The sequence below is a fragment of the Nesoenas mayeri genome (assembly GCF_963082525.1).
Source record: "Nesoenas mayeri genome assembly, chromosome: 11".
Classification (NCBI taxonomy): domain Eukaryota; kingdom Metazoa; phylum Chordata; class Aves; order Columbiformes; family Columbidae; genus Nesoenas; species Nesoenas mayeri.
In genome coordinates this window covers 3282146-3305526 of record NC_137563.1, presented here as the reverse complement: position 1 = coordinate 3305526, position 23381 = coordinate 3282146, and the positions used below count along the sequence as shown (strand labels likewise).

The following is a 23381-nucleotide window of genomic DNA, read 5'->3' as shown; positions in this document are numbered from 1 at the left end:
ACCGGAGCCGCCCGGGGAGCTGCCCGCCTGCCCCTGGCCTGGCCCCGGGGGTCGGGGACTGTCCGCAAGGCGGGGCGGGAGCGATGCGGCCCGCGCGGGGAAGAGGTTCCGCCGGTCACCGCCCGGGAACGCCAGCGGCGACATGCCAAGCGGCTGCGGTAGCGGTTGGAGTAAGCGTTGTGGAAGGGGCTGCAGAGGGTAACGGGGAACCAACGGCGCTGCCAGCAGGGGCAGGTGGGCGCCGCGGTGGGCGCGGTGTCGTGCCTGAAGCGATGGGCTTGGTGGAAGGCGGTGGGTGCAAAAGAGGTTCCCTTGGTCTGACCAGTGCAGGGGTCTCCCTAAGAAACCCGTAAAAAAAGAACATGCATATCTTTTTGCATCATAATTCAACCGAGTTATTAAGATATTACAATTTTAAAAATGCTTTCACTCACCTTTTCCATTTCGGTGTCAAAAAATAACTATAATTAGGCGTATGTTTGAATCTATCCATCAGCATTTTTCTCTGGCTTCAAACTCTGTTGGTACATGAGTATCAACACTAAACTGTCAGTGTGCAAACAAAGCTGAAATCAGTCTGTGTGCAAGGCAAACAGAAATGAGAACCACAATTCCTAGAAGTTCCTGAGCATTGAAATCCAGGAGGACATTGGCAAGAGAGAATGATCATCCTGTGCTGCTTGGGGAAAACCAGCAAATGCATTTCCTGCAAGCAAGGACTTTCTGGTGGAGATCAGGAAGGTTTAATGCTGTTGTAAAAACAGCCATCTGCAATAATGTGCACAGTTCCCATTCCCCCGTGTTGAAACAATACAAAGGAAAACTGCTAAGGTGGCTAAGGAAACAGGGCACCTGTCCATCAGGAGGAGGCTGGAGAGCTTGGCATACCAGGGCTCTCCCTAAATACTCGAGGAGTTAACACCAGAGAGAGGAAAGAGCTCTTTAATCTGAAGGACAAAGCTGTGAAGAAACTTTCACTAGGTTTTGAAAGCAGTTTTTTAGCTGCGAGCAGTAAAGTCCTATTGTAAAAGAGCAGTGAATTTAAAGAGACTGGCGTCAAGATGTTATTTGATAATTTGAAGCAATTGATATGACTGCAAGAAAGGAACTTGATGACCCAGAACATATCTACCTCCTATATATTATATACAAACAAATTCTTACGTAGTTATTTCAAGTGAGAAAGGTCTAGAAATTTGCCATAGGTATATGAATGGGTTAAACCACGCTCAATCAAACTATCTGGTAAAAACATGATGCAACTCCTAAAAGTAATTTAGTCCACCCAAGTGTCAAAATTGCCATTGGATGAGTCAGGGCTAAATTTACCACCTCCAAATGCCTACCTTTCAATGCACAGCCGGTTTACTTCTCAAGCTTTCAAATGTATAGGCTGCTTATTCGTAAGCAGCTGCTGCGATGCAGTCTCAAGATTCATGTCTCAGGCTTTGCTTCTTAGTTCCTGTGTCCATGAAGTCAAACGCTAGATGGGAAACTTCTTCCTTACCACTCTGCCAGCATTCCCAGCACGGATTTGCACTGGGCTTGTTAATAAAGTCCTGTATCAGCTTCTGAGCATAAACTGCCAGGGCACGTCGTGTGGTAGGCACATAGCAACTCAACTGTACAGGCTGCATTGTTTGAGTTTATTGTGTTGAGATTTATCTTCTTTTGATTAAAAATATATATTATAATCATCTGGTAGCAGAAAAGACCCTTGAAACAGGATATTTGAAGTGTTTGTTCAAAAGGGCATGTTTTTTTCCTTTTGTTTTCATCCCTCACACTGTGAAAGAAGCACCAGGGAGCCTTCCAGCTCGTTGGTCCTTTCCATTTCCTGACAGAGGAAGCCCCCAAGCCCACCCATGATAGTACTGAACATGTGGATTCTGGTATTCCACGCTTTCCATATCATAAATCTTTATTTCTATTAGCTACACATCCTTCCAATTCCAATGTTTCTTCTCTGCAACAAAATAGTCCAGCTTGTATTTCAGCCTTTATAAAGAAAATAACATGCCCAGCATTCTTGTTGACTTTATTTGTATAGTTGACACCACCTCCAGAGAAAAAAGGGAGAATTTGCCCAGTTAGAGCAGCCCAAAATCAATTATAAACTTCCTCAACAGCAAATAGTTCACAATTTGGCTTTAAATCAGAGATTAAATCAATCAGCAAACTATCTTATTGATCAACCACCACCCTCAGTTTAAAAAGCTGGAGTCCTCAAAAACTAACACATGCATTTCTTGAAAGCTTTAAGTGTTCTTGTGGGGGAGGAAGGGGACAGAACAACTTCAACTGTATGTTATACCACCCTCTATTCATATGTAGCAGAACAGCAATATAAAGATGAAGGTAGGAATAGGGTGTCTTTAACAGCATAATTACTAATCCAAGTGTTATGTGAAAGTGCTGTTGATAAGCTGCTGTCAGCAGAATAAAAGTAATCTTTCACTTTCCTGTCACAGACCCAATTATAGTAATTTCCTGGTGTTGCAAAAGCATTTTTTCTTTATTTTTTCCTGCATTTTATAAATGGCAACATCATCGCGAGGCACGTGGATGCCATCACTTGTAGGAAATCGTTCAACTATTTAACTATTTAGCAATATTAGATGTCAGGATAAAGTTGAAGAAACGTATATCCTACATAAACTGCAGTGAAGCTTAAGAAAGCAAAATGGAGCAGAAAAATTAAGACTCCTTGCCATGCAGAAATTGTCAGAGGATCATATTTATTGACAACGTGATTCCTACAGTTCTAATCTTCTGTTTCATCTGAAAGACAGGCCTTTCAGCAGCACAGTGTCAGAACCGATGATCTTTCACCACGCAGTAACATTCCTGTGTCTGGAATGACATGATTTCTGTCTAAATGGTCATTTTTAAATAGGTAGCCCAACTCACTCCCAAATCAGAAGCATCACAAGCCTTATGCCACAGGACAGTTTCCTCGGTGGGAATCCTGACATCAGCAACAAACCCGACCCACTCATGTGGCTTCTTCGCTGGCAACACTCAGCCCACAAGCAACGTGCTTGGGCTGGTGTTCATCAGCTTCTCCATTAGACCGTTACTGGATCAATAATCAGTATTCATCAGACGCAAGATGTTTCTCTTCAGTCTCTACTAAATGGTGGCAGATCAGTCTGGATGTCAGGATTAAGAAGGCATTTGTAAGCATGCCAGCAAAAGAGTACTGTGGAGGACATAAAAACGCTTATTTATTAATGGTCAGCTTCAAAGTAGGAGACTAACTGGCCATTAGGTCTTTGTGTCCACTTTCGTTCCGGGAAACAGCTCTTATCTTTAATAAGTGCTTGTTAAATCCTAAGAAATTGTAGGGTTTAACATTATACTGAGACATAGCTGATTTTATTTTAAATCAAAGAAATGGCATTAATCTGTACAAATACAGGTAGGTGAACCTTAAGCAAGCACATGAAGATCAATGCAAGGATTAAGAGACGCTATTTATAGCTCATGAAAGCATTGCTCATGTGTTCACATACGGCTCTGCCAAGCCGCGAGCTTTCATTGCATTATGATGCCAGCTACAAAATACCATCCCTGTACAAAACAACTCTTGTCATTCAATTTTGATTGAACTAAGCTGAAACATTCTTGAGAGTGTACTTCCTGTATTTGCAATGGAGTTTTTAAGGCAAGGGAAGTCAGTAAGCAATAGTCCAGATAGAGATGGGTTTAAAAGATGAATTAAAAGCATCATGTTTGGGACTTTTGTTAATTTGTTGATTTAACGAGGGAGCAGCTTAGACCACACATAAGTGCAACCCTCCAACACCTTTAAAGCCAACATGTTCTGTTTCTTAATTTCTTGTCAGTTGAGGGTGTAAGACTCAACACACGATGCTGCATGGTATATCACAAACCGCATGGTGCACCTGAGGCACTATAATGTGGTTAATATGGTATGTACAAGGCGTCGGGAAGTCATGTGCTAATGATCTGCTGAGGATTTGGGGGGATTCTCCAGCAGCAATCACAGCACCAAAGGAGCACGCAAAGAGGAACTGGTGATTAGTGTCTATTCCACTTACAAAACTGAGTATCAGCACCTCAAAAACACAGCTGCTTTTTTGTGCTACAGCCTGTCTATTCATCAACGAATAATCTTAAGAGAGAAAGAGATATGCCGGTAAAATTAATAGGCATTGCAGTGAAAGAGAGAATATCAGTTGGACTATTTGACTGTAAATGGCAAGAGTGAGGGTTCTCAGTAAGAATCGTGTTGAACTGCCAGCTAAACACCCCAGCAGAAAGGGAGGAAACATGCGCTGTCTGCAGCGCTGCTGTGCCTCAACACAGCGAGCAGGGGTTGGAAAGTAAACCACAGAATAGTCACTGCTCAATCATAAAGAAATTCCGATAATAACTAATAAAAGAATTTCCTCTCCTTTGCTTCTACAGCTATGCCATAGCAGAACATTCTTAATTATTTAAAAAAATATATCAAAGTGTAAGATTTTTCATAGAGCCAGCCAGTATTTGAAATTATATGTAAAATAGGTATGTGGTGAGTAGAATCTTCTAAGGCTTAATGAACCAGTTTTGTTCTGTAATTTCTTTCAGATGAAAGATGGGAAGAATGTTGCTGTTGCCATTTGTTGTATATTTTTGAAATACATAAATATGCAGAATAAAAAATGACAGAGCTACTTCCACAACTTGGAGTGGTTAAAACTTTCCGTGTGATGGTTGTATCAGTTGTATCTTTTGATTAGCAGGAATGTTGATGGCAACGTGTACTGTAAGCAATAATGACAATAGATTAGCAGATATTAATGTAGAAATTATTAGTGCTAGCATTAGAAGTCAGAGAAGTGTATCAATATAATTGAGGGTACGAGAGACATAATAACTTCAGTACTCCAGGATAATTAACCAGCACAGCTGAAAATGCACAATAAAGTGCTCACATCTAAGAGTTACTTCTATAAATGATAGGGCAAAGAATTATTAATTTAAAAAATTCTGATAAAGTTGCATGCTTATTATGGTCAGATTCAGATCACAGTTGAAGTTATAACAGATAAAAAAATACCAATTGCTCTTATTATGGCTTTTTAATCAACATTACATAGACACTTTAGAAGACATAAGAAAAAAATGTAGTCCCTGCCCTTCAGTGTTCCTCAGATCTAAGAGTGAATTTGTTTTCTGTGCATGTATGGATCCAGTCCTCCAAAAACTGCAAGACCCCGCATCACAACAGTACAGGTTAATGCAAACTAACAAGCACAACAAGAAGCCCAGGGAAATAACTATTATTATTATTTGAAAGCATTGTTATTACAAATTTGTACACTTGAATAACTTTAATGCTACTAGTAATGCAGTCACGGGAACAGTAATATGCATGTCTGTCACTCACAGCAATGGCATGGGTCAGATGCAAGGGATTTTAAGAATGTAATTGAGCATGGAAAGGAAAAGATTGTCATCAAGTGGCCCCAACTATGAAGTTTAATAAGAAAAAAATCTGTGATTTACTCTGAATTATTCTCTTCCCTCCTGAAGCAGAGAAAGGATGCTAAGTGCTTATGAGAACAATTGCTAATCACTGTAAAAATACGTGCCAACTCAAAAACTCCGATCGTAACAACAAACAGCTCCTTAGAACATACACAAACTTGAGTTCATGTGGGGAAAAGAAGGAAAGGGAGGAGAATTTCAGGAACCAATGATGGAAAACAATATGCTTTGTAACTCAAACCCTTTTGATGGCTCTCACAGAACTGGCACCATTTCATGGACAGGGGAGGCCAGGGCCGCCGGGCAAGCATTCCTGTGTCACTGGACATCCCTGGCAGCACAAGGATCTCAGAAATCTCTGCAGTTCCACGGGACATTCTCTGGTTCTTCAGCATAAGTAAACCCACTTTGTCTTCTCTCTCCCTGCAGACAGGTAAAGGAACCTCAAAACTTGGTGAGTTCTTCCTTTGTGAATCTCCACAGCAAAAAAAGTCAGCACGAGCTTGAGGCCATTATAGAGACCTTGAAAGTGAGTTGCTTAAAAGCAGGACGCTCCCTGACCTTCTGTTTGCTGGCTCGTGATCAGGACAACCTTCGCGGCTATATAATATAATACCGTTGAACTTTTGTCTGCAGCCCTTGATTTGCAGCCATTCTGTCACATGAGATCAGACAAAAAGTTCTTCCTGGGCAAATTTGCACTGCTTATGTTATATAAATATTTTTCTCTATATTAATTTTTGCTATATTTCCTAGACAAAACTTGAGCACACTAAGAATGCAAATGAGAAGGTGTTTTAGTGACATTCATGTGTAGCCCCTTTTGGGAAAAGCATTGTGTCTTATTTCTGATCTGGACTGGTGAATACAATCCCATGACATCACGTTTAAAAATGGCTATGATACACCTACTGACAATGCCAAAGGAAAACTAGCTGATTTATTTTTAAGAAGCAAACTGGCACCAAGATTACGAGGTGAAACAAATGTCTGGGGCTCATTGTCTACATGCAGAAAAGCCATTTCAAAAGGAAATATGTTACTTAATCTTTTCTTAGCTCTCACTTCCAAAACTGTTTAAATTAGCGCATTTCACTTCTAGCTGATCAGATCTGATGGGCATCCAGGTCACATTTTTCCTTCCCTTTGTCTCCTTTCCTGTTCTGTGTGAGCATTTTTGTTTGGTATTTTGTTAGTTTGTTTTGAACAAACCAAACGAAAACTAACTTTTTTAGTTCTTTCATCTTTTTGCTGTTGTTTCTTTCCCCTCATGTTCTCTCTTTCTGTCTCAGCCCACCTCACAGGTCTTTCCCATTTCTTCTGTCTTGCATAGCTTTGTCTTATGATTGCTTTCTCATCCCTAAAGCTCTCCTGCATATTCTTTCTGCCCCAGCCGCTCTCCTTTTAGTTCTTTGGCACACCTTTCTCTCTTTTTTCCTTAACACTCTTGATCCTTGTTAACCTCCTCTAGCGTGTTACTGACAACATGTTCACTTTTTACAAATGCTGTTCTCCATAAGCAGAGCAGTCACGTCTGCTGGCTCTCAGCTGACAGACTAACCCGTGGGTGAACACAGGAAGGTAAAAGCAGAAAGACAGCAATGAAGGAAACTCATTTATACCCAGATCACCCCATGACTGAAAAAAATTCCCCCCCCAAACTATTTATTTGTGTCCATGGTGTCACTTTTTCCCCCCACGATTTTTTCCATCTCTGTCCCTAGGCTGTCAGAGGAAATCTGCCCACCTTGGGACAAGAAAAGAATAAAGGTAACACCTTCATTCTTCTAAGTCAGCAGTATGCTTTTATTTTTAAATACAGCCTCTGTGGAAAGCTACTTGCCGCTTTCTGGTTGGTATACTGTGTCTTCCCATGCCCTTTACCGCTATAGTTTACCCTGCTGAAATTGCTTCCATCTTGCTTAAGGTTCTCCAAAACTTGTTCTGCGAAACGGGCCACATTTCCTTGGTCTCACTTTTGTCCTAATTATAAACCTAAACGCAGAGCGGTGACATATTCTATTCCTCTTTTAGCCACACGCTTCCATAAATGCTGACAAGTCAGTAGCTATGACAAATAGCTTTCAGCTCCGTCATTTAAATTGCTGCTGCATTTACAGCAGAACTCCAGTAGATGGCAAAATGATCCACCTTGTTTTGCAACTGACAGCGTTCGACAGGACTGTGAAAAGGCGAACACACATTTCTTTCGTCCCCCCCTTTCTTTCCTAAAAGCCACCACGATAATACACTAAAAATGATCCTATTTTGCTTATCGGAATTTGCCAAATCAGTTCACCACCGTCCAAGGCCGTTAGGTTTGATGGCTGCTGTTGGGCACAAACCTGCGCTGCCTCTGTTCTATTCGCTATCGCTGCTTTCGCTTTTCTCCTTGAAGTTTAAAACACGAACGCCCCAGACGCATTGTAAATGGATTTAGTTTGTAAAAGAATTGCAAGGTACACGTACCAACAGTCATTAATATTTCAACACTATTTCAGAAATAGTTAAAAGAGGTGATCAGTCCCCTTTTTACCCTGTTATCGTAAAGGACCGGGTATTGTAAAAACGCCTTTCATGTGCCTAAAAACAGCCGCGAGATGCACCGATCCCCAAGTGTAACGATACAACTTTCCGTGCTCTGTGCTTCGCACGCTCGGTTTTCCTCTGTCGGCGGCTCTGTGGGCGCATTCCCGCCGCACACGCCTACAGACCGAAAAGTGTCCCCGAACCCAGCACCGGGCCCGCCCGCAGCACCGCCCCCGGCACCGGGCCCGCCCGCAGCACCGCCCCCGGCACCGGGCCCGCCCGCAGCTCCGCCCCCAGCACCGGGCCCGGCCGCAGCTCCGCCCCCGTCCCCAGCATCGAGCCCGGCCGCAGCTCCGCCCCCGCGGGAACGGGCGGACCGGCCGCACCGCTCCACCGCCCACCCCTCCGCGAGCGGCGGGGGCGCATGCGCGGCGCGGGGGCGGAGCGTGGTGACGTCGGGCGTGCGGCGGGGCCTCGCGTGTTGCCGGCGGAGCGAGCGGCCCGGCCCGGCCCCTCAGGGCGGCGATGGCGGCGGCCGGCGGCGCGAGTGCCCCGGTTGAGACGCCCGGCACCGCCACCACGACCAGCACCACCACCACCACTGGTGCCGCCGCCGCGGAGGCCGGCGCGGTGCTGCAGCGGGAGCCGCTGTACAACTGGCAGGCCACCAAGGGCTCGCTGCGGGAGCGCTTCGCCTTCCTGTTCTCCAACGAGCTCCTCAGCGACGTGCACTTCGTGGTGGGCAAGGGCAGCCCCCGCGGCGGGGGCGGGGGAGCGCCCCCCGGGCCCGGCCAGCAGCGCATCCCCGCCCACCGCTTCGTCCTGGCGGCCGGCAGCGCCGTGTTCGACGCGATGTTCAACGGCGGGATGGCCACCACCTCGGCCGAGATCGAGCTGCCCGACGTGGAGCCCGCCGCCTTCCTGGCGCTGCTCAGGTCAGGCCGCGGCGGGGCGGGGGGGGCGGCCCGGGCACGGGGGCGCTGCGGGGCCGGGCGCTCCGCGGGGCGGGGGAGGTGCGGCTGTGCGGCCGCTGCTTCCCTTCCCTGGCTCCGCGGCTCCTGTCCCCACACGGCCCTCCCTGGGACCGCTGCGGTCGCGTCCGTGGAGGGAGATGCAGAGAAAACGCGTAACCACCTTGTGGGCTGGCACGCAAGGTCACACCGCCCCGCTGACACGTTTGGGTTCCTTCTTGCTCATTTCACTGTCCCTCTTCCCAAGAGAACTGCCCAGATTTTAAGGCAGCTAATTGTCCATCCAGAAAAGTGCTTTGACAGTGGTGGGTGTCGGGTTTGGCTTTTATTCTTTTTTTAAAGTAAGATGATAGGAATTAATGGTTCCTCTGAGTGCTGCCACTGTGCATCCACCTTCTAGTAATGGCTAAGAAGGGATAGAGGCTGTTATAGCAAGCTTTTAACTTCATTTGATATTTACTTTGAAATTTTATTCATCTGACTGTCCACTTTTCTTTTCCAGCAGTGGTAATAAGTTGTTTAGTCTTTTTACCGGTGACATATTCATTGTCATCGCACTTTTTTGATGTGCTTTTGGGTGGAGAGTGAGCATGCAGCAGAAGGGAGTAACTAAGTGATTTTTACACACAAATGATCCAAGTAAGACCATGAGTGCAGTGATGGCAAAAAGTAGGTAAAATGGGTTAGTGATTTCTGATTTGGGTGGAATAGGATCTGCTGCTTCTCATGCTCACAAAACTGATGAGTTCATCTACCACTTCTTTCCACTCAGTGTAGTGGTAAATAAAATTTAGAGTGTTCATAGAAACAATTACTGATAGTTTCTTTGTACATCAGGCTGTGGTGTGGTAATATGACTAAATTGCTTAACCTTAAGGTTTTTCTCAAAGACCCTCCTCTGATAGACAAAACCTCTATGAAATATGACACAGATTTCTTTAATGAACATTTGGGAAACAAGTAGTATTGCATGGGAATAAATATGTAGTACCTTGAAGCTTTCTGTAGTGGGAAAAGCCCTGAAGTCACAGCAACTTTCTCTGTGTTTTGCGGCCTAACAGATAAGAGGAGTGGGAAGAAGAGCCAGACGCTAAGTCCTTTTAGCAATGATGGACACAGGATTTGCAGCAACTGATTAGAAAAAACACCAAAATAAGCCACCATGCATCAGCAATGTCTCTCTGTTGCTGTTAGCAAATGAACTGTATTTATTTTGTGGATTCTTAGCAAAAAGGGAGTGGCAAGGTCAAGAGTTTGTGCAGCAGAGTGTGAGATAGTGGGAAGTGTCTTTTGAGCAAAATAGTTTCGGATTTTAAAAGTAAATGAATGTACACATATATGTGTTTTTCTATATATGTGAGAAAAACACTGGACAGTGAATAGCGGATATAAGGAGAGAAGTTTGTTTGGATAAAAGTATAAACAGGGAAACTGGAAGGTTCTCAGTAAAGAGGATGGCATTTGAGAACTGTAGAAGTGACTGAAGAGATGATGTTAGAAGCAAACAAAAGCCATCTTGTCTTGGTAGAGCTGCTAGTACATAATGACCAGGGGACTTAAGTAAGTAAACTGATTATACTCGTATCTTGTCTAAAAACCAGCAGACTGATGAACTACTGAGACGTTTATTCTTTGCTATGAAATATGAGTCAGCGTTTTAGGATGTTCTTCCATATTGTTGCAATAAATATAAATGGCAACAGCTGTTAAAAACATATCTAAAGAGAACTTCTTTAATACAGACCAGTACTGGACTTCTCCCATGCTCATATACACTCTTTCTAAGCATACCCACTCTAAGGCAACCTGTTATTTTCCTGGTGTTGGCCAGAACAGGCAAGGATTACACCTTGCACTGTTGGCCTCTTTTATCTGTCATTAGTAAATTGGCTGGATAATGATGATTGCCTTTTATAGGACCTTTCTTTAATCTTTACAAAGACCAATTAGACGTGTGTTGGCTAGAAATTAAGTTAGGATCTTCGAATACACATAGCAAATGCACATTAGGATGAAGTGTTGACGCAAAAACTTATAGGGACAATTTATTAATTCATTTATGTTCCACAGCTAGTTTCCATTTTATTTACTCATGTGGTTTTTTACATCCTATCTGTAGTTGATGTGTTTCATAAAGATCTACTGACAAATGCTACTTGTAAATGAAAACCAAAGGGGAAGATTTTTTGATGACATTTTCTACGATTCTATTAAAAAAGTAATTCCATCTGTATGTGTTTGGTGAGATATAGTGTCATTTCTCTGTCCTATGATGTTAACTTTCATTGGCATTAGTGTTTTGTCACAAAATAGATGGTAGTTCTAGGATTATGTTTGGATATATTAATACACAACTTAAAATCAGCTATAGTTGCTACATTTTTCTAACAGGGCCCTCTAAAATCATAAATTTGTAGAGAGTATTTAAAGATAATGAACTGAAGCTTGAATTAATAGTACCACTGTAATTACAGTAACATGTTTTAGGGTACCACTGTAATTACAGTAACGTGTTTTTTCCCTAGAGAAAGTGGGTAGTCCTCCTTGTCTGTGGGCTAAAATCTTAACTGTATGGGAAAATGGGAGCCTTTTAGTATTGGCTGGGGAATGGGAGAGAACTTTCTTAGAAAACAACTGGCTGAGCTCAAAGGCTTAGAAATGCCTGTGGTGTGTGTTTTGGCTTATCAGCCAGTATTCCTCTTGCCTGAAGAGTCTGCAAACGTGAGCCAGAGGAGGTTTTTAAAGGCAGCTGACTGCTTCAGTAGTTTGACAGATAAATCCCTAAGAGCTGAAACAATATCAAAGTCACAAAGTTTGAATCTGCTTCCCAATTAAACAGCTTTTTTTTAATGTTTGTAACTGGAAAAATTGAGTAGCAGTGATCAAGAAAATTAAAGTTGTCTCAGTAGGATTCTGCTTTAGGGTTTCATTTTGTTGTTATTAATAAGATTTTTTTTTAAATACTTAATTGACATTTAAAAATACGTTTTACAGTAATTTAACTTATCCATTGATTCTAGTATAAAGGAAAGTGGCAACATGGCACAGAGTCAGTCTTCCAAATGTCTTTACAGAGGATTTTGGCAAGCAGTAATAGAGGAGTAATCGTGACTAACTTGGAGAAGATTTCTGCATGCTTTTTTAGTGGTGAAAATATTTCAGCCCTTGGGAAGATGCTAAGACCAGGAAAGAAAGAAGTGCTAACGTGAGGGTAAAGAAAACTGGCATAAAGTGTGTGAGAGGCTTATGTAAACTGGGTGATTGAGTGGTCACCTGGAAAGTTGTTCTGGTCACTAAAAGTGTTCTTCCACTATGCACATACATACACACCCTGTCCTGGATGACAGTAAAATTATTTAATATCTAAAGAGCAGATTGTTCCTATAAGTCTCTCGAAAGGGAGGAGAGGAGGGAAGAAGGCAAGGGGGAAGGATGAGGGATCTGGAGCCCCACTGTGTCAAGTGGAGGAGGGACAGCGGTATGAATGTAAAGGTGTGCTCGTTCAGGCATGCCACAAATGGCACAGGTAACGCACAGCCAGAGCTCTTGGCACAGGAGCAGAGGGACTTTTAGAGAGAAGACACACCTAGGGTTCCTCTTTTATGCGTAGATGAATGCATCATGGTCATCTGCATCCTTAAGGGAAATAGGATTATACAACATTCTAGAGCAATGTACCTTTCTACCAATTTTTGTAGCTTTTACAGCTACCTTTTAACTTGGCAAATTCAATATTTTTTTACTATTTGCAAGACTACAGTTGGTTTGAAAATGCAGCAAAGTATTTGCATTGCCAAAAACTTGAAATATTTAACACAAAAAACTGATGATGTGACTTTCTTGGGCACTTCTTGTCATGAGTTTTCTCAAAGTATGTAACTATATCACTTGTTCTGTAACTGTGACTCATTACACCCTGGGTGGACAATGTCTAGAAACAGACAGTGAGGTCGGTAGTGCCCCCCACAACCTCTCCTGTCCTCGGCGAATACCACAGCAGATGGGGCCCAAAGTCGTACACCAAATGAACTCAGTGAACATTTAGTGGGTATTTATGTACATTTTACAGACATTTTAAAGGGGAATGGGTGGTTACTGAGCTGGTGTTGCAATAGCGTGGGACCTGAGCATGATGTAAATGATAAAAAGAAAGAGCTGGAGAATGCACTGGGTTTGGCTGGGGAGCGTCTCAATGTATATCCAGCCATACAGCAGGGCAGGGGTTGGAGCACAGTGCCTCAAGTGTGGCATTTATGGGATGGAAAAGCATCCTGTAGCTCACAGATCTCACGAGATCTCATTGTGGAATTCCTGCATTTGCTCATGTGTCCTGGTTTATTGTGTTTAATCATCTCCGTGTTGGGATCAAATGTATTTTTGTAAATCACAGGCTATTCTTGATTATTGTCTGAAAAACTGATGAAATATCGCTAAGTTTATCTTCAATGTCACCTGTTGGAAAAGTTATTTTTAGGAAGTCATCTTTTCCATACAGAACCTTAAAATAAATCTTATCTTGTGTGGTCTCGAGTAACAGCTGCTCAGGAAACAGGGTTATTTTTCCTGGTTTTGGGGGAGGCTTCTGTCTTTCGGTTCACAGCTTATGCCTAAATCTCAGCCAATCATCCAGGCTCAAACAGTGGAGAGAAGCCAGAGTGTTTTGCTGTGGCAGGAATGGAAGAGTCAAGGTCATCTGCTAGAATATCGCTCCCTTTCTTCTCTTCTGAACGCTACAGAATGGTGGCTTTGACATGAGATGTTATCAGAGGACAAGTCCTTGACACTATCCTCCTCATGATGGGGAAGCCATCAGTAAATTATGTGCAGTACTGTAGCCATAGAGAGTTATGTGTTGATATTTAGAAATACAGCCCTTCCTAGTGAATCAAAAGAGCGTGCGTTCGTATGTTAAGTAATTCTGCAGCTCAGCTGTTGTTTACAGTTCGGTAACTATGTATAACAGCCGGATCAGTCTTGGGGAGTAACACATATTGAAATGTATGCCATTAGGTTAACGTAATATTCTTTCTTCAACCCTTTAACTAGCGTATTAATTTGTAGAAGTGCTACATGGTCAACTGTTTTCTGTTCAAAGTGCAAATGTTTTAACCTGTTGTCTAAATGCAGAGAGACTTTTACATTGTGCTCGACTGTCCCCCTCAAGATATGTTTTTATGATCTCTATTTGTGTATTGGTTTATAGGTTTCTTTATTCAGACGAGGTTCAAATTGGTCCAGAAACAGTCATGACTACATTATACACTGCGAAAAAGTATGCAGTGCCAGCTCTGGAAGCACATTGTGTGGACTTCCTAACGAAGCACCTCCGAGCAGATAATGCCTTTATGCTACTTACTCAAGTAGGTAAATTTAAGCTTAGGTTTGGTTTACTAGGAAAATCAGTATTTGGAGGGAAATTACTAAATATTACTTTACAGTGGGTTTGCTATCACATGGTCTCATTTATGTATGAAAATGTCTTGTTGCTCTCTGTCAGCATTTTTACAGGCTCAGATTCTTATTAATGCGGAAGAAAAGTGCTTTTTAAAGATTTTTTTTTAATATGCAATGGACTGGGACTTTTCAAATGGAGATGGTTTATTCTGCAGTGTATTTGCATGAGTCTCCTAATGGGATTCAGTTCACTTTTTTTAGTTATTTTGCCAAAGCTACAAACATAAGCGTGAAATTTGCATGTAGTGAATTCTCCTTAATTATGTTCTCCTTGGAGAATTTAAGTGCTCTTTAAGGTATAAGCACAAGGAATACTTAGACAAATCAAGCTATTTCAAGTTATAGCTACACTAGAGTAAAAATACTTGCTTGTTAAGATCAGTGCTTTGTCAACTTTATGCTTAAGATGTATTTCTTTACCTTTTTAGGCTCGTTTGTTTGATGAACCTCAGCTCGCTAGTCTTTGTCTTGACACAATAGACAAAAGTACTATGGATGCAATAAGTGCAGAAGGCTTTACCGATATTGATATAGGTAAGTTACTTCGTGTGTCCTAAGCATGAAACTTCTGAAGGGAATTGCAGGGCACAAGAAGATTTTGTCACAGAAGCCCAGGATAGTTTGTCCCCTGATCTGAGGATGTGGAGTCCCAAGCACATCTTATCTCCTTGTCACGGGAACTGGGGTAGTTCGCTTCCCCCCCTCATCTGCGCTCTCCTTTGCATGGGTCCCAACACAACAGCAGCTGCGGATCTTAAAATTTGGGCAGCAGCACCTGCATTTACATCAGCGAGTTTGCTAATGAGCAAAACAGGACATTGCATATGTATGGTATGTTAATCAGCACAAGTTCTGTTATCTACCCCTGCAGAGCTTTCCTTTGAGATTCACTCCTGAGCAGGGTTTTACTTCACTGGGTCCCCATTTGATTAGTGTTGGTGTCCCGGGGCTCCCACCATGGTAACATGACGCATTCATTAAAGCCAGTGCTGTCACTTGTGCCTCATCCCTGAGGGACCCACACCTGCTTTTTGTGTGTAACAGGAATCATACTGTTCTGTTGCCACAAGGTCCTTTATTAAGAGTTGCGCAGATCAGGTACAATTTATGAAATCTGTTTAAAAAAATAAATCTCTCAACTGCTGTTTTCCGTGTTTCCTCTCTTATGAAAAGCTAGCAGTTGTGAATTTCCTTACTTAATTTCATCGTTACTATGGGTGCCTAAGATTTTACTCCAATTCAGCTAGACTGGGTGAAAAAGTCAGACTGAAGGAAGGTATTCCAGCTGCTTAAAGAGATTGTAAAGCCGTTGTTAACTCATCTTCAGTGGGATTTGTAGCCAGACTGTGAGTGTTCATCTCTACACTTGATAAGTCCCAATCTGTTTTGACTTTCCAATCTATTTTCTGTGACCACAAAACATGCCTTGCTTAAATTTGGGGCATATAAAAATTCCCAAAGATGACAGAAGATTCAGAATATGAAGACACATTTTTTTCAGACTTGTGTTCTATGACAAACTGAGAATTTTTGTGTACCTGTTATTCATAAAATTACTAAGAAATACAGGAAAACATGAGAGGGTACCTTGCCTCGTGTCCTGTGTTCCATGTTCAAGCTTTGTAGGTGGCAAATACATCAATGTTTAAAATCACTTCTGTGTATCTCTAAACTGGTTTTGTGTGCACCACTGCTGCCTGTGTCTGTAGCTGATCCAGCCTGGCAGGTGGCTACTCAGATGAAAATATAACTATGTCATCATTGATAACTTTGGGTTTTTGTAGTGTGTATTCACAGCTTGGTTGCTTCCAGTTTAGATCTTGCCCGAGCCCTGGAAATTCTTCAGGAAATTCTTCAGGAAATTGGTTGTCACTACATAAGTTATATATAGTCACACTCTCAGGAGTGAAGAAGAAAGTTCATATGCCGTCTTAGCAGGAAAATGGTTTTTTAGTTTGGTGTCTATATGCCATTGGGAGATTCTTTATACATAAGTTGTCTTGTCTTTGATGTCATGAGTATTCTTAGTGTTACTTGTGTAACATTTTAAGCTTACTTAATGCATAGCACTGTCACTGATTTGGATGAAAACTGATCTAAATCTGTTACCTTTTTCTTCAGACACATTATGTGCAGTTCTAGAAAGAGATACCCTTAGTATTCGAGAAAGCAGACTCTTTGGAGCTGTTGTTCGCTGGGCAGAAGCAGAATGTCAAAGGCAACAACTGCCTGTGACATTTGGAAACAAACAGAAAGTCCTCGGGAGAGCTCTTTCCTTAATCCGTTTTCCATTAATGACTATTGAGGAGTTCGCAGCAGGTGAGTTTTGGGGTTCTTTGTTTTACTGTTAGATCGTATCTCTGCACTGTTCACCTGTGAGTGTTTAGATGATTAACACTCTATTCTGTTTTTAATATAGTACAAATAAAAACTGTGGTGCGCATATGAAAGCAAAACGTTCTGTAGAATATGCTCTGTCCGTTGGAAAATATTATTGTCATCTTCAGTTTGTAAGTGTGTGTGGTTTAAATACAACAGTTGCAGTAACTATTCAGATCATCTTAGAAGTTGTTTCTTTTTGCAGGCCCTGCTCAGTCAGGAATCTTGTCAGATCGGGAAGTGGTAAATCTCTTTCTGCACTTTACTGTCAACCCTAAACCTAAAGTAGATTATATTGACCGACCAAGATGTTGCCTTAGAGGAAAAGAATGCAGCATTAACAGGTTCCAGCAAGTGGAGAGTCGCTGGGGCTACAGTGGAACAAGTGATCGGATTAGGTACGGCTTTTGGAACTGTTTGGAGGAGAGAAAGAAAAGAGTGGGAAGAGGGCGAATATATTACTCAACTTCCACTTTTTGACATAAGTACAGTACCAAACATGCTCGTTCTGTTTGGGCATGTTTGATCTTTTTTTTTTTTTTTTAATGTCTTAAGTTGCAGTGCATATAAAATATAAAGTAGCAAACAATAAAGTTCAGGAGGACTGAGTGTTCTAGAGAGATTGGTTGTTAGCTGCATATTCCTTTTTAAAATACCAAGTCTTCATCTGTTTTTATTTTGGACTTGTTCAAAAGAATCTAATTATTTTTTGTTTAGTGATACCGAATATCTTGGGGGATTAGCAAAGCTTTAACCTATAGACCTGATACCTTCCAAAGGGTTTTTCTTACTATTGAAATCTAAATAGGAAGTGTTATTCTTCCTTGAAATGGAAGAAGGCAACACACCCATCACAGTTGTTTAAATTCCTGTCTTGGCTTGTATCTTACAAGGTTCACAGTTAATAGAAGAATTTCCATAGTGGGATTTGGATTATATGGATCTATTCATGGACCCACAGACTATCAAGTTAATATACAGGTACAGTATATTCTGTTCAAGTAGGCTTATGCAGATACTGCACTTGTACTTGCGAAAGGTTTGGTGTATATTTGGGTGGGAGCAATTAATAGGCTGGGAATCTAACCTGTGTTTTGTCCCCAACAGTGGTCATAAGCAGATGACTAGGGAAAAGTGAGAACAATATGAACTCTTCTCCCTTTCTGCTATATTCTCCTGTCCTTTGATCATTTTCAGTAAAGGCTTTTCCTGAGACCAGTTTCTCTATTTAGTAGCTTCTGGTGAGTCTGTCTTCAGGATGTTTGTCCAGTCTAACCTTTAATTCCTGTAACCTTTCTGCAGAGGAATTTCTTAGCTTTGTAATCTGTTCTATTGTGCACAAAGTCTGTCTTTTAATAAAGCTTTTAGTAATTGAGGAGAGAATTCTTGGGTTTGCCATCAGCAGCTCTCTGAAATCAGTGAGACAACAAACAGGTAGTCACGGCTAAAAAAGCCCACTGTGTCATCAGAAGGATACTGAAAACGAGATAAAAGGTGACATTGTGTTGCTGCATGTAAGCCAGGTGTGCCCGCATCTTGCGTGCACTTCTCAATATCACTCAGCAGAATTAGAAAGTAGAGAAAAGAGTTGCTGTTACTGGGACCTTTTTGGAAAGATTGCCATCTTATTCACTACTGATTCAGTGGTGGGCAGAAGGTTGTATATTACTGTTACCGTAACTTCTTCTGTAAAGTTACTTCAATTTTAGGTTTGCTGAAAGCATTGTCCAAGCATGGGAATCTCCCCAGTTTCTTCTGCTAGTAAATTATTTATTTGTATTGCTGTTCTCCAGGCTTCTGTGTGAAGATCTTATCTGGCTGTTACTTGTTTTATATCTTCATGCTCTTTAGCCCCCTGGAAAGTCTATAGGGCTTTTTGCTGCTGTTGTGTTGAATTATTTAACATTGGTTTCAATGCTTTCAGATGATTGTCCCTAAACCTTCTTTTGACCTGCTTAATTGTACTTGAACCTTTCTATTTCAATTGGATACACCTTCATACTTCTATAGGATGCCCTTTTCTGTTTATTTCCAGTAATAGCCTTTTTCCTCTTTTCTCAAGCCTTTTCTAATAGGTGATATGCATCAGTACTGTACTTGGGCATGTGATGTCCTTCAGTATTCTGCGCACTTCTTAGAAGGATTTGATTTTCTTAATTGCTTTTATTAGCTTCTTTTGAACAAGTTTCCTCATTTTTCTCTTTTAGAAATTTAGCACAGCTGTGGTGGATTTGCTTTTGTTGTTCACGTGGGAGTGTTGGCTCTCAGTATATTATGGACCCTGTTACATAGTGTTTCCATTATGAAGTTTTGAACCTGATCCTGCTTCTCAGTCAATACCAAATCAAGGGTTGCATTTCTCCCTACCGAGCAATTGCTTAGCAAGCCCATGAAATGCTCAGTGATAGCATCTAGAAATGTCACCCCTGCTTCATGTCCTGATACGACACTTGCCCCGTCTGAGCGGGTAATTGAAGACACCACTAAAATTGTATTTCCTGTTCTTGTAGCCTGTTTGGTCCCTCTTAGCACATTGTAGTCACGATCATCTTCTAGTAATATTGATCCAGCACTGTATTTTTTCCTTTTTAAGTATGGAGTTTCAGTCCATTTGAATTCTCTTGTTGAAATTATTTTGATTTCATATTAAGTTTGTACCAAGGTATTAGGATGCTGTGACTGGCACAGTTTTACTCTGTGCCGTGTATTTTCTAGCCTGCTACTATCACATCACATTGATTGGGGTTTTTTAGGTGTGTGGGAAATTTTGTGAAAGAATCTGTGACTTCATTTGGGCAGAAATTTCATTGTCCCCATCTTACTTAATGTGTTGGAGCTGCAGTTTTGGTTCATTTCTGAGCATCCCATTCAAATGACAGTTTATTCGTATTCTGTTCCCTGTTTGGTGATTACTATTCTCTGATAATCTTGTGCTTAAGGGTAGGAATTTTGTGTCTGTCTAAAGAAAAAAAATGTGCCTTTCCTCTTATGATGTTCCAACCAGAATGCATCTGGAATGAGGTTTTGAAGGAATTTGTTGGCTTTTCCCCATTCCTCAATTTAAAAGCTGGCAAGTTCCTCCATTTCAAGTGCCATCACTTTGGTTTTCTAAACTATACAACTATGTAAATGAGTAGCATAGTGCACTAGATTGAGTCTTTAGAACAAAATAGTTGGTACTGAGGACCTAGCAGCTATACTGTACACACACACTATATATATATACTATATATATTGGGGATTTTTGCTTTGGTGCACTCCCTCAGTGTGCTTGCTGGATTTATTTCATCTGAAAATAATTCAGTTCTTGCAAGGTGAGCCAAAACATATTAAGTGGGAATGATCAAGAGTTTCACTTGAACACCACGCTCATGATCCAAACAGAAAGGCCATCCATCTTACACGTTTTCTTTATTCTGGAAGTGCCCCCAGTTCCTGAATCTTTTCAGACAGGTCTTTAAATCTGTGTCTCTACCTTTCTTCTTGGATCTGCATCAGTACTATCAGAGCTTCAGAGTTAAACATTTTATACTTGTCTTAAAATAGTGATAATGTCTGTTGCAAATACATCTTTTAAGTGAAAGGGGCTTAGGACTTTGGCATTATAATTGTTAATATTTCTATTGGTTGTGGCTGGGAAAAATTAGAGCCTATAATGGGGCTTAATCTCATTTGTGCAATATTAAAAACTATATGGCAATTTAATAATAAAATATTAAAACTGGTAAGATTCTTGTTAGTGCAGTAATAATGAGAAGTGTTCATGTTACTCTGGAGCTCTGATATCTGGCCTCTGTGGTCACCAGCATGGATCAGGATTGCTATGCAAAATGAGAAGTCAGGTATCTGCTCTTACTGTATCTTAGCTAGTGATTCCTATTTGCCACTAAAATTGAAGGCAAAATAAATAATACGTAGTCAAAGTGTAATTTTTACACTGAATCTAGAACAGAAATAAATTGCATATAACATAGGAGCACAAATTCTTGTTTTCTTTTAAGAATGTATCATTGAGTGCTTACCTTATCTGTGAAACCCTGTTTTCTAGATTAACCACAGCCAGCAAATGTGCTTCTCTCACGTGGGCTGTGTAGGTGTACAAAGATCAGCAGATATAAGTGCAGGGTTATATGTAGTATATGAAGGTCAGAAGCTGAAGGTCTAAGAGCTCTTCACCTCCCAAGCAAAGACTATAACGTGGTTGGAGCCGAGTTCAGTCCAGCCTGCTGGGTCAGCCCAAGCGGTATCAGGAAATTACACCTACTTTCCAGTTCTGAGATTGCACCATCCTTGCAATTAAACTGGGTGGAGTAGGCAAGTGTTTGCTGGTAATCTTCTGTTGTGCATACAATGAGGATCTTTCTCAACCTTGTAAACCTAAAAATACTATTTTTGTGTTTTTGTACAGATAATTGATTATGAGAAGAATCAAACACTGGGACAAAACGATACTGGATTTAGTTGTGATGGAACAGCCAGTACATTTAGAGTCATGTTCAAAGAACCCATAGATATTTTGCCAACAGTTTGCTACACAGCTTGTGCAACGCTGAAAGTAAGAGTGCCTAACAGTATGGAAGAAAATGATATTTTGATGCAAGAGTTGTTCTTTTATCTGTCTTTTGATGTGAAAGTGTCTTCTAGATCTTTAATTTGTTCTAAATTGAGTGCTGAAAAAGGATGTAGTTAAAATCCACAGTAACTTGTAGAATTGCTACCTCTCTTCTGTGCCACAGCGCAGAATTCATAACCGGATCCTTTGTGCCTTCCCACTTTCTGTCTTGATATAAGTGTTGAAATGAGTCCTAATGAAGTGACTGGTTCTGTGTGGGCAAAAGCATTATCTAGAGTCAATCTGGCAGCTCTATCAAAAATCAGGTTTGATTTCTTTTATCAAAGATATTCTAGCCACTTAGATCAAGAAAACTGAAAGCTTTTTTTTCCTCACTTCTTATATGTTGAAATAGAAGAAAGAATTATTTGTTCTAGGCAAGTCTCCCCTTAATGTTATGGGCAAATTTATATTTTAAAGAATATTAAAAGATTTTTGAGAAATCATTGAATAAATAATTCTCTACACATAAATCAAAGTTGAGTGGGTTGGAAAAAAATGTTGCACATTAAAAGAAGCTGAGGCAGGAAGGGGAGAATATAGACAACCTGTATGACAAGGAGAAATACTAGAAAACATTTATTAATTACCGGTTGGATAAAATCAAGTGATTTAAGTCTGCTGTCAGATAAACAATTTTATACTATTAAAATAACGTAAGTCGGTAGTTTCTGGACATCACCATTTTATGGGTCTTGCTGCCCACTGCGCTTCAGTTGCTGATCTCTTCTGATGTTTTTCAGGGTCCCGATTCCCACTATGGAACAAAAGGTTTGAAGAAAGTAATCCATGAATCTCCTACTGCTAGCAAAACATGCTTCGTCTTTTATAGTTCACCCGGTAACAACAATGGCACATCAATAGAAGATGGACAGATACCAGAAATCATATTTTATACGTAATTTCACATGATCATCTCGGATGTGTCAGTATATTATTGGACTTCAGCTCACTATTGGCGGCAGTTAAATTTTGTGAGATGGGATGAATGTGCGAGTGTCTTGTTGGAGACGTACCAGAAACGCTGTTTTCTCTGCATCGTTATTGGCAGAAATTTTAAAATGTCAAGTGGAATAAGTGCTCTGTATATTGAAAAAGATTGTTTTAAATAATATCTTGTGATTAATTGCTTTGTATTTTCACTCCTTCAGTTCTCATGTAGTGAATTGAGTTGTTTGAACTGGAAAATCCTTACTCATTATGAACTTCTTATATATGTTTTACCCAACCTGTCCTAAAAAGACAGCAAAGCTCCTGCTGTTGCCCCAGCTTACACTTTGTCCCCCAGTGACCCTGGGCTGACCCTATGGACATGAATTGCTACTGTGATTTTTTTTTAAGTATGTCAGCAAAGCTGGATTCCTATTGCTGTCATCTTGACTTTTTGGACGAGCTGCTGAGAATTAATAGACTTAGCACTGCAGCCACTGTCTGCAGCTGCGCTGAAGAGACACTGAGTCAAATTCAGCAATAAACAGGTCTTTCCGGAATTTCTCGTAATTCAGAAGGGCTGTTTTGGAACACAGAGCTGCTTATGCAAATAGCTGCTGTATATACATATGTGCCTCTAAGAAAATGTAAAATGTGAAAATGAGAATACAAGACTTATAATGATTATTATTTTATCATTGGACATTCTAATGCTGAAAAAAAATAATATGAACTAAAGATTATCTGTGTGCATCTACTTTTACAGATTGCATACACTGATTTGATGCCATTGATGTATGTATATAGCATTTGGTGTTGTGCAATGTGTGGTGTGTAGTTCTACAGACACGTAGTAGAATTTTGTGTACAGAATCCTGTAACCTCCCACGAATTTCAGAATAAGAATTTCAGAATATGGGGGAAGGAGAAAACAAAACAACGAAAAGCAAAAGAACCACACCGCCCTTGTTCTTCTCTGGTTTATCTTTACGTGTCTGCTGCGGTGC

General features: G+C 41.0%; 1 protein-coding gene across 1 annotated transcript; it reads left to right on the top strand.

The window, feature by feature from the left end:
• The first annotated feature begins 8471 nt into the window (after window positions 1-8471).
• Window positions 8472-23327, top strand: BTBD1 (BTB domain containing 1). Its single transcript, XM_080351114.1, has 8 exons — window positions 8472-8963; window positions 14203-14359; window positions 14882-14987; window positions 16575-16772; window positions 17038-17230; window positions 17726-17813; window positions 21241-21387; window positions 22188-23327. The coding sequence occupies exons 1-8, from the start codon at window positions 8554-8556 to the stop codon at window positions 22344-22346; spliced, it is 1458 nt and encodes a 485-aa protein (XP_080207240.1). The 5' UTR covers window positions 8472-8553; the 3' UTR covers window positions 22347-23327.
• Window positions 23328-23381: the final 54 nt, after the last annotated feature.

Bases quoted from the DNA above. Each gene is read 5' to 3' on its own strand.
- BTBD1 (XM_080351114.1), top strand. From the start codon at position 8,554: ATGGCGGCGGCCGGCGGCGCGAGTGCCCCGGTTGAGACGCCCGGCACC. The intron at 8,964-14,202 runs GTCAGGCCGCGG...ATTGGTTTATAG, and splicing joins GCCTTCCTGGCGCTGCTCAG to GTTTCTTTATTCAGACGAGG. The intron at 14,360-14,881 runs GTAGGTAAATTT...TTACCTTTTTAG, and splicing joins CCTTTATGCTACTTACTCAA to GCTCGTTTGTTTGATGAACC.